The sequence below is a fragment of the Notolabrus celidotus genome, chromosome 23 (assembly GCF_009762535.1).
Source record: "Notolabrus celidotus isolate fNotCel1 chromosome 23, fNotCel1.pri, whole genome shotgun sequence".
Lineage (NCBI taxonomy): Eukaryota > Metazoa > Chordata > Actinopteri > Labriformes > Labridae > Notolabrus > Notolabrus celidotus.
The window spans coordinates 24,787,795-24,800,098 of NC_048294.1; the positions used below are offsets into that span (position 1 = coordinate 24,787,795).

The 12,304-nt window shown below is 42.2% G+C and overlaps 1 protein-coding gene across 1 annotated transcript in view; it reads right to left on the reverse strand.

Moving 5' to 3' along the window:
* The window catches only part of fgf11a (fibroblast growth factor 11a), a 167,200-nt gene that overhangs the window by 66,155 nt on the left and 88,741 nt on the right, over positions 1-12,304 (reverse strand). The window contains exon 2 of the mRNA XM_034676740.1: positions 10,201-10,311. Coding sequence (XP_034532631.1) covers positions 10,201-10,311 — 111 coding nt within the window. The remainder of the gene's footprint in view (positions 1-10,200; positions 10,312-12,304) is intronic.

Below are 12,304 nucleotides of genomic sequence, written 5' to 3' on the forward strand. Positions count from 1 at the left end.
TCAGAAGTTATTAATGTGGGGCTAACAGAAGCAGTCTGAGACATCCTGAAGGGCTAACAAGCAGCCGCAGTCTAGAACTCAAGTTCTTGTTTTGAGGAAGAAAAAGATGGTTTGAGGTTTTGGTCAACACATGGTCCTACGAGTACCCCAGGTTTCATGTTAGAGGCGCATAATACTTTCCCAGTTAACAAACATTGGTTGAAAGTTGTGCTGATGGATGAAAGGGGCTTTTGGTGCCATGTGCAGGAATCCATTCATTATAATTACGTGACTGTTTAGAAAAGTGCCATGAAGCTGGCATGGTGCTCCGTTTCTTCTAAAGCGTGTTTTCATGCCAGTACTTGTTTGAGTGAACAACTCCAAAGACACCCAGTGGATCAGTACCGGAGTTTGCCAAGAACTCAGCAGAGCAAGGGCCTCAGATATGAATCACTCTGTGGTTCCTTAATTATTTATCCCATTTGTTGCTGATTTGGCCTTTTTTCGGTCTTCGTGGCGTACGCCACAGCGGGGTGCATAATTACAGTTCTGCACGCACAGTGAGACAAACTTTACGAAAAGACAAAGGGGACTCAAGGTGATGACGACTACAGGTTATCTGAATCTAAAAAATACATGTCAAGGCCTGCTTGCCCTATCAACTGAACCTGACAGATTTCACTGACATAATGTCTGAGTGCCGGGGTGCACTCAGACACCACAGAGTGCTCTCTATTAGACGTAATGGCACTGGTCTGCAAGATGTCAAATTTATGCTTTTAGTGTGAAAGCCCCTCAGAGATGGGACAGACTTGTTACATCATATAAGTTGGACCGAGAGGCAAGACAGACATTGACAAGGCATAAGACTAAATACTTACACTTTGTTAAGTTTGATTATGAGAGCACAAGATTTAAAGGTGACATATCACGCTTTTTTCATCAATATATATTGGTCTAAGAGGTCCCCAAAACATGTCTTTAAAGTTTATGCTCAAAAAAACACTTTGAAATCAGATTTTGGTCTGCCTGAAAATCCCTCTTCTTCAGTCCTCCTCAGAACACTCTGTTTTCTCTCTGACCACGCCCCCTCAGGAAGTGGGTGTGGCCTCGGCTCTCCAGCACGTTGATCTAATGTTTACATGTTGGCTGAATATACACGGCTGCTCAGAGATCACGTTACTTCAACCCTCTGAATCTGATCCAGAATCTGCTCCTGACGGAGAGACGCCTGCAGCAGGACCTTTCTGAAGGATTGGACACAGATTTAGTGTTTCTTGTTGTTTTATTTGTCAGTATGTCGACGTGTGTCTTGGTACACAGCTACAGCTATGAACATGTAGCTATGTGGCTATGCTAATTAGAGCTAGCACTTATCCATGACAAATAAAAATCATCCACTAGATCTTCAAATCTGCAGACGTGGGGAGTAAAACCGACCTCTGCCAGAAAGGCAGCAGGACCTTTCTGAAGGATTGGTCACAGATTCTGTGTTTCTTGTTGTTTTATTTGTCAGTATGTAGACGTGTGTCTTGGTACACAGCTGCAGCTACGATATGTGGCTATGCTAACTAGCGCTAGCACTTATCCATGATAAATAAAAATCATCCACTAGATCTTCAAATCTGCAGACGTGGGGAGTAAAACCGACCTTTGTGTTTATTAAGACAGCCTACAACTAGCATGCCTCCCTCCTAAGCTCCTTGTTAGCACACATGTGTGCAGGGAATGAAAAACAGAGGAGGGGTTGAGTATTATTTTATACAGTCTATGAGCTGAACAAGCTCCGAGCTCTGACTCCGTGACAGACCGGATATTGTTGTTACGTAACAAAAACACTGAAGTCTGAAACGGCTCGTTTTAGACACATTTACAGAAAGGTGGAGAAATCAGAACAGGGGCAGAATGGATTTTTTTCATTCTCGGGGGGTTTGTAGACATGCCAGGGAAACATATTTCAGGTAGAGAACCATTAAAAAGTCAATTTTGCATGATATGTCACCTTTAAATGACTCGGAAACATCAGAAATGAAATCTGAAACATCAGATCTATTTATGTTGTAGGGCACCGTGGCATGCCATGAGCAGAAAGAAGCTACATTTGCATGGTATAATGTATAGAAGTTACCGACACATATTTTAATATTTCTTGCTAACTTTTACAGCTCACAAACATGGAAGCAAACTTAAACACAGCTGTGCCCCGAACCAAGTGGAACACTGTACAAGAAGACCCGGACAGCCAGTTGATGGCGCTGATTGTCCTCCATGTTTGTTTGTCTTTTGGAGTCACGTTTGATCACCAGAGTTTCTGTGAGATCTCTTGTCCTTGGAATTGCCTCTGTGAAATCATGACCACAATTGTTAAGTGTGGTCTAGTGGTCTCATGGAATCGTGTGTTCAGAGGATTGTAATGTTAAAAAATGTTCCTATCTGTGTGGTTTCACTGGTTAAGATCGGAAAGTTGTGCCAGTGTCTGGCAGACCCTACAGAAAACCTTATGGCTAAATTCCATCAGATCCGTGTCTGGTCCGTCTCTGATCCCTCACAGCACCGAATCTGATAGGTTTCTATTCTAGTCAATGTGTTAACTTCCACTGGATCCACTCTGTTGCAGAACCAAACACTCTGTGTTATCACCAGATCGTATTTCACTTAACTACAACAACAAACCGTCATGATGAGCGGAGCCAGGCCTGGAGTCAACAGGTCAGAGGTTTTCAGAGGACCAGAAAGACAACATGGACGAGGAGAGGAGGAGGAGAATCCTTGATTCAGTGATTACCGCAGGGAAAACCTCGGTCACATGACTCCAGCTGTCCAGAGGTCCTGCTCTGTGCTCCATTCTTAAATGCAACCGGTTGGTGTTGACGGACGAGAGAGCAGGGAGCCGGACCACAGGGGATCAAAGACGGACCTGACATGGATCTGGTGGCAGTCCGACGTTAGGCTTTTAAATGGCTCTTTGTTTTGGAACACTTCTGATTTTGTAATTGAGGCAATTTAACAATTTTCTGACCCGTGATGGTTATAACTTACACCATTCAATGTAATAACACTAAAGCTCATAACTTAAAGAATACCTTTTGAATGGTTTACTGATACTGAAATATAATGAGTTTGCTTGATGACCAGCTCAGTATTAATCTGCAGTGACAAGAAATGACTCAATTGAGGACTAACCTTATCACCATCAGTGTCACTAATCAGAGGAAAAAGAAGAGGAGCATGTTTGTTGTTAACCTCAGCGCAGGTTTGATTACCACAAAAAAAACTGGCCTCCTCCCAGGGATCCAGACCTCGGGGGGCTAACAGACCTAAGTTTACTGCATGGTAATTGGTTTACAGTAATGTGGTTAATCATTACTTTATATGAGAATACCATAAAAGCACTACTGAAGCATAATATCACTTTAAATGGCTTGGTGGCCTGTTTTATCACCTTATCTGGGGACCCGGTCTTGGAGAAGGGCCTTCTTGGGGAATCTAATTAAAAGACCTACAGATAATTTTGCTTACAAGGTGCATATTCCTGAATCTAATTGTGCTTAATCAAATCTGCACCCACCACTGGGACCAGGATGCATTGAAGAGTAGTGTAACTACAGGGGGGTTAATATGCCCCATGATCCCTAAGCAGATTAATCTATTCATGCCAAGGTGGTAGGTGAAGCTCCGGACTCTTGCGTGCTCTCCATCGTCTGTAAAAAGCCCCCCCATACAGGAAAAGTCTCCGCTCCAGGGAAACTACTGCAGTTAAGACTGACAGTCAGTGCGTTACAGTACATGCTCACACAGCTATTTCTGCCCATTCAATACACTGTGCAGCCAGGTAGATGATTGTGCTGCTGATTGATACTCACTTACAATAATGTCAATCACTCTAACGACTCCTGCATGAATGCATACATAATCAACTTGCATGAAAAGCACACAATTTATGAGTGTAACAGGACTTACCTGTCACCCTTTCTACACTGTCCCCCAAGACCGCAAAGAGCCCAGGACAGCATTAAACTGGATCCTTAGGATTGATGGAATTATGGTAGTCGTGAGTCAGACTTTTGCAAACACAATGCGGGGTGACCTCGTCTGACTGATGGTAATCTGACCCGCTGGGATCCCTGTTACATAACAGTCTTTACATTGGCTTGGAAGAGGGCCCTGTTGCTTTCAGATGTTCCCGAGGTATTGTGTGATGAATATTTCAGCTTGGATATGAGAGTTTAAAGTTCAGAGTGTAGCAGTGTTTGCCTCTGTGTAGGTGTGCTGTTATATAACACGGGACTTCCACCAGATCCGTGTCTGGTCCGTCTCCAATCCAGCTCCGTGCTCTCTAGTCCGCAGTAAACTTAGGTCTGTTAGCCCCCCGAGGTCTGGATCCCTGGGAGGAGGCCAGTTTTTTTTGTGGTAATCAAACCTGCGCTGAGGTTAACAACAAACATGCTCCTCTTCTTTTTCCTCTGATTAGTGACACTGATGGTGATAAGATTAGTCCTCAATTGAGTCATTTCTTGTCACTGCAGATGAATACTGAGCTGGTCATCAAGCAAACTCATTATATTTCAGTATCAGTAAACCATTCAAAAGGTATTCTTTAAGTTATGAGCTTTAGTGTTATTACATTGAATGGTGTAAGTTATAACCATCACGGGTCAGAAAATTGTTAAATTGCCTCAATTACAAAATCAGAAGTGTTCCAAAACAAAGAGCCATTTAAAAGCCTAACGTCGGACTGCCACCAGGTCCATGTCAGGTCCGTCTTTGATCCCCTGTGGTCCGGCTCCCTGCTCTCTCGTCTGTCAACACCCACCGGTTGCATTTAAGAATGGAGCACAGAGCAGGACCTCAGGACAGATGGAGTCATGTGACCGAGGTTTTCCCACGGTAATCACTGAATCAAGGATTCTCCTCCTCCTCTCCTCATCCATGTTGTCTTTCTGGTCCTCTGAAAACCTCTGACCTGTTGACTCCAGGCCTGGCTCCGCTCATCATGACTTTGGTTTGTTGTTGTAGTTAAGTGAAATACGATCTGGTGATAACACAGAGTGTTTGATTCTGAAAATTAACCGGATGTTTTCATTTTGTTTTGGTGAAACCTGACTTCCTGTCCCGCTCCATCTGCTCTGTTGAGATTGATGCGTCGTGCTCCGGCATCCGGCAGAAATAGAAGTCTTGTGTATCTGATCCGGAGGACTCCAACCTGCTGGATCAGAGATGCAGCCGGAACGCAACGAGTGGATCCAGTGGAAGTTAAAACATTGACCGGACACGGATCTGGTGGAATTTGTCCATAAGAGGCAGCAGGTCTGATCAGTGTCTTTGGCAGCATTATGGGTCCTGATTTAACCGCACAGCTGTTGGACGACTATCACAAGTTTCCTCAAATCCTGATTATTGTTTCTCAGAGTTCTGTCGTTCTAAATGTCGTCTTGAATGTTTAACTCCTCCTGTCACACCCGACTGTGAGTGTCTAACCTATAAACACAATCCTGCCAGTGTCTAAGTTGAAAAAGCATGCTGTTAAATGTTCCTTCTGGGACAAATGCCAATGTCAAACCCACTAACACTACTCCTGCCACAACTATTCTGACATCTCACTGAATCGCTGGAATTGAAACATTACAAAGGGACCAGCCACAGAAAGTCTGTGTAAATCCAAAAATTGTGCTTGCGTCATGTCTTCCATCCCAGGCCGTGTTTTGACAGAAAAAAATGCTGTGTTGCCACATCAGGGATTTTCCAAGATACAGTATTGATCATGTTGGGGGGGCTGAAGGGAGTCCAGGGACTCGACAGCAGGTTTTATTTCTAATGAGCTTCAAGTCTGGACTCAGATCTTCACAGGATTCTCTGCTGCCATTAATGTGGTTTTAAGTTCCAGCAAGCTGAACGCATGGAGTGCAACCATCAAACTGTGGTGTTGGAATGTCATATGTAAAGGACAATATATTGAAGTCATGACTTCGGTAGCAGATAACATTTCTTGCACAATGTTGCAGTTTTAAGGTTTAGCAACGCTTGCAAAACTGTGGGGATGGAAAAGTTAATTTGTTGATCCTTTGGACACTCCAGATGGAATAGGCATAGCATTAGTTCAGGCAGGCAACAAGCTCAGCCCGAGTACATCAGCTTTACTTAATATCAGCTGACAGCTCAGCTGATTAGCTTCTATGCATCTGATTGGCTAATGTCAACATGGTCTTTCGTCTTAAACTGCTTCAGCCTGCCTTCACTTCCTGCATCCTCTGCAAACCGCTTTGCGACCCACCTATTCCCCAGCTCCTGCTTCCTAAGCATCTGTGTGATTATCAGTAGCTCTACTGAATGCTTCATGTAAACATACTGATCTTCATGGTACAAAAGTTGAATAATGACATTAACAGCCTAAAGCATAAAGGCAAAGGCAAACCAAGCGGCAACCTCCGGTCTAAAATTTTGAGGCCAATGCATACGCACTTTAGGATCCGCTTGAGGCTGGCTCTGGAAGTACAGGAAACCACACAAATTCAAGAAAGACCATCTTAACAGCAGAAATAAACATGTTTACAGCCTGGTTCAAAAAACAAGTGTAGTCTGTATAGCTCATTTCTCAGCACACACTGTACAGGGGGTGATTTTTTTTGTGATGCGGCAACTTAAAATATATTTAGATTACTAGTTTTCCATTATGAGAGGCACAGCTGACTTGATTGACAGGTGGGAACACTGTACATGTTAGCGAGGAGGCTCAAAGCCCACCTCTTTACCTCACACTCGCTCGACAGCAGTTTGGTTGAGTTCAGCATTTCCAATATGGCTGCCGCCGCCGATTGGCCTCAAAACAGCGCTTCAGAAACAGATGGGTGACGTCACGGATACTACATCCATTATTTATACAATCTATGGGGCTAACATGCAAGGCGGCAGTTCGCAGGGAACCTCAGGTGATACAAGAGCAAAATGGTAACAAGTTTCCTGGGCCACTTCAATCACTATCATAAAGGCAAAAAAGATGCACTGGTTATTATCGATAGACTTGTACCTTCAATAATTGTTCCAGGTTCCCATAGGACACTATCTGGATCCAGATGGTGGCCTAACTATTAGTGACCCTGACATTTGCGGTCAAACATCTTAAAATGCAGCTCCACAGGGGGATGGTTTAGCTCAGTTGACAGTGCATGCACCCCATGTATAGGCAGAGGAATCAGCAGTCCTTCTTGCATTTGTTGTAAGAACGATTCCCAGTCCTGACATGATTTGGAGCATTTCATTCCCCATCAAAGTCCCCTGTCTCTCTCAAGCTATCCTATCAAATCAAGTCAAAAAGACCCAAAAACTGTTTAATAAATGCTTCTACACTCACAGTATAGCCTAAACACACCATCTTCAAATTAAGCACCAACAGTAAATGAATGGCAACTTATGACTTTCTAAGGAGCACAGGAAGCTTGCAAAAATGTTATGGGATTGATAAAATAGTTGTCTGTCACACACATTCGTGTGGAGGGGACAAGTGTTCTTACAACCTCAGCGTAGTGATGGGAAGTTTGGCTCTTTTCAGAGAGGTGGCACTTTTGACTCAGCTCCCAAAGAAGAGCCGGCTCTTTCGACTCCTGAACGGCCCTTAATTTAGGATCTTTTGTAGCCGTTTATTTTACCTTAACTTTGCAAAAACTAATGGTTTGTGTGTTGAAACCCCTTTTACATTCAGTGTTTTTATGAGAAGCCTTATAACTACCTACTTTTGTGAATTTGTTCTGTTACAAAACCATTCTTACTTTTGTTTAGTACTTTAATCAAACTTTTTTATTGCACAGATTAACAAAAAAACGCAAACATATCCACAGAACAGAACCAGAACCAAACTCAAGCAACATAATGGTATGATCCTATATCCTCACATGTGATTGGCCGCATGGCCGCCATGCTGACCAATCAAAGTTCTGCTGTGAGCAGAGCTATGGCTGAGCACTGTGAGAGCTAAGCAGCGAAAGGAAAAAACTGGGAGCCGACTCTCTCTCGATGCGAGCCAGCTCTTCTGATTCACTGTAAAGCATCGTCTCTCAGAGCCACAGCTTTTGATCATGACACATCACTACCTCAGCGGACTATCAACTTGTCTTATATATACTGTATCTTTCAAATGCTGACAGACAACCAGCTGTGATGGTATCCTGTTCGACATACACCTTCTATCAAAGGAAACATGACTTCATTAAGGGTCACGCTCAAAAGCAGCATCCTCACCTACTACAACCTGACCTCCTGGGCCGAGCTGCTCCAGAACAGCACCAGGATTTATTTATACTTTCAAATATATATAATATATATAAACCCCAAACAACCCCTCGACAACCCCTCTACAACGACAACCCCTCTCACCTTCACCATGATGAGCTGTGGCTAATGGGGAGCTCGTTCAGCCAGCGCATCATTCCACCACGGTGCAAGACTCCTTTGTGCCCACTGCCATCAGACTGTTGAACAGTAATGGAGGCCACAGACTGCACCATGCTGACCACTGACACCCCCCCATGAACAGATCCATAACAACCCTGCTCTGTCTGTCACACTCCATCATCCCATCCTGAACTCTCTCTTGACTGCTGCTGGCATTATAATGCATAATATACTGTATTATATAATTATCTTGCTATATTATATTTTGTTATATTACATTACTATTCTAAGTACAACCCATGGTCATATTACATACAAATATTCTTCTATTTATTGCTTAATTTGTCATTACCAACCATAATCACACCATGTCAACCTGTCACTACTGAAACTTTTTTTTTTTTAATACTGCCTGTAATTACTTCTATTTAATTTAAATTCCATTTGTAACATTGTATATATCTAAATTGTATTCTAGCTTTATTTATCTATTTTATTTTACTTATTTTTATTTTATTTTTTGATTTGTTTTTATGTTATTTTGTTTTTGTTTTTTTTGTTTTTTTTTAATTTTTTAATTTTGTACTTATTTATTTATTTATTTTTTATCTTATTTTGTACTTATTGTACTTATTGTACTTTTTTGTACTTATTGAAACTTCTTTCTTGATTGTACTTATGTCTGGGTTGCTGTAACAACTGAATTTCCCCCCCCGGGGGATCAATAAAGTTATATCTTATCTTGTCTTATCTTATAACTAGAAACAACTTGTGTTATAAGCCTATGAAAAGACTTAAATGAGTATACGATTCCCCGTCTTACCTCTGCCCTTGTGGAGCGCAAACAGACACAATTAAACATCCTTTATTTTTAAACCTCAAAGCTGATGATGGACTCACACCATCTGGCTTCCTACTCATCTTTGTTAGAGGGCTGCACATGTGCAATAGACAGGTAGATTAGTGTCATGTTAATCTGCAGTCATGGGTTGAACAAAACAGTCACTATAGGTGCATTTCGACCAAGTGCATCAACTTAATCACGTTGAGCGTACATGGATAAATACTTGCATACAATGTAAGGTTTATTAGTTCAGTAGTGTTGCAGATTTGTGCTTACAGGCAGACAGACAGGCCAACCATTCAAAATCAGATCCTTTAGCACTCAGGTTGCTCCAATGCATCTTTCATTTTCAACAAAAGTGTAGCTGATTGACTTTTTATCAAGGAAGGTGGAGATTAGAGAAAGGAGCAAGAGGCGCCATTACACTCTGGATTGAACAGATTTGAATAATCTTTATAGTCATTTAGATTATGAAGTGTCCCATTCATTTTTTATGGAATCAGAATCCACTACCTATGTTAGTACCTGGGATAAGAGGGGATGTTGGGAACATCATCCAGAGCACACAGCCTTTGTTGAACCACACTCACACCTACAGCGCGTTCTTCACACTCACACGTTTGACTTGCTCAAAGGTACACGAGGCCTGGAACTTAAAGGTCAAGTTGATTGTGAGAAAAACAATTAAAAACATCCGTGAGAAGAACTCATTTCCTTGCCAGGGACCTGTTGTGATGTATTATGTAACATGAACAAATCCCATTTAGCTGGCGGCCACCCAACACACCTCGCCAAGTGTGAATACATTTTCAGCCTGATTGATCCAAGTGTGAAACAAACCAGAAAGCCAGGCAGTGTTTTAGAGCGGTCGTCTTGTTCGTATAAAAGACCGTCTTATAAGAAAGTCTTTAAAATGTCCTTTCACAGGCAGCTGCAGGAACTATGAAATAAACAAGCCTGAAACGTCTTCGTGTGTTTGCATGTTCACTTACAAAAGGAGCTGCTTTCGTCCTTTGTGCCTTCCATGGTGCCATCCGGCAGCATCTGGAGGTAGAAGCCGTGTCTGCAGTAAAGCCGTGTGACAATGCCCTTCAGCTGGGGCTCTGCAGAGCAAACACAGGGTTAAACACAAGTTAGCACCGAGGAACACACACACAAACATTTCACAGTGCACATATTAATGCACGCAGCTGCCTATTAGCATGCACTTTGACTATTTCACTGTGTAAATATCAAGACCTGCCTCTTGTTTAGTCAAACAGGGAAGTGGGTGTGCGCCCATGTGTGTTTGTGTGTGACTGTGGCCTTCAGCAGGATTGATGGGACCGCAGTGAGTGCTAGAAAATAGCATCTTTCACAGACAAGTGAGGCACGCAAGATGTTCATTCTGTTTGTATATGCATGTGTGTGTGTGTGTAGGTATGGTAAATGGTAAATGATCTGAAGTCATACACACACCACATTCATACACTGATGGCAGAGGCTGCTATGTAAGCACCCATCAGTATTAACTTATCCCATTCACACACATGGAACAGCCTCTGGGAGCAATTTGGGGTTAAGTGTTTCTCCCAAGGACGCTTTAGTATGTGGACTGCAGGACCTGGGATCAGACGCCAACCTTGAGTGATAGAAGACCAACTCTGCCACTGAGCCACAGCTGCCCTGTAGTCATCTGTAGCATCTGCCTAATGCTTTCCAATGGGACAAACATGTTAAACACGTCAGCCTCCTTTTTTAGAAGGAAGTGAAGTCACGCAAACCTACAAATTCTAGGAAACTAGAAAAGGTCTCAGTGTTGGTGGCAGAAACTGTGACTCTGTACTTAGCTAAATGTCATTTTGCTGTTTAGCTAAAGTATTGCTACAGAAAGTTTCTGGAGGTTCGTACCCAGAAATATGAAAACTAACTGCACCACATTGTCCAATGGAGCCCATTGGTGCTCCCAATGACAGTGACCCACATCAACACAATGGTTTAAAATATGATACCATCCATTCCTCTCTAGTGTCACTGGACATATATGCTGCCCCCTACCTTATTGTGATGTTACTTTTTAGTCAGGGGACCAACAACAAAGAGAAAGAAAGGTACACATGGGGTAACCTTCAGGAGTGAAGGTCAGTTTCCTTCAAGGAGACTTGGATTCCCCTGTTCCAGTTTTTCTTGATTGTGTACACACAAATACTGGTACTTGAGACACAATGACTACAACATGTAACCCATGCACCAACCCCCTGAACCAATTCTGCTAAACTTCAAGCACAATTCCTGCTTTACACTCAAACTGCAGTTCTAAAACACACTTTTTTAAAAACACTACACACAATTCTCTGCATTTGGCACAATTTTCATGAAGAAAATCTCTTGTTTTCAAAAGGAACACACTGTCATTCAAAATCTAAAGTTAATTGCCCTACTATGCACACTGACTCAACACATGGGCAAACACCTGTCACAGTTTTACAATTAGAAATCAGAGCTTTATTTCCCCCGCTGCTTGGCCAGGGAAAACACTGCTTGTGATGTGGATGAGGTGCTGTGGCCAGACTGAAACAGAAGAGAGGATGCAGCATAGTTTTTAATTTTTTTATTTACTGTAACTTTATACAGTAAATTCTTCAGTTGTTCTGTATGTAGACCACTGTATGTGCAACTTTGTGTTGGTTGGGATGTACACTGTGTACACTGTTTTTTTGGGGGGGAATTTAAATCTATTTGTTACAGTGTATTTGTGTGCTTTGAGTATAAAAACAATATTCTAAAATATTTTACAACACACTTATGTATGTACTGTCCGTAGTACTAAGTACTAAGTCATTCTGATGAATGGAGTAGAAGTGTTTTACATTGAGCACATCAGTGTTCAACTGGTTCTTATAAATGTCTATTCATATGGTGGTTTGTGTGTGTCATTTGAAAACAAAATACCACTGTAAAACAACAGACAGTCCCTGCTTGCTCACTCCTTTTGTGAGTTCATTAGATACTCAACATTATAATCTGGAAAAGTTATGTCACACTAACCACGCAAACAGATTTCTAAAATCTCAGCAGATGTTGAAAATTTGAAAGACCCCGTACATGACAACAAAT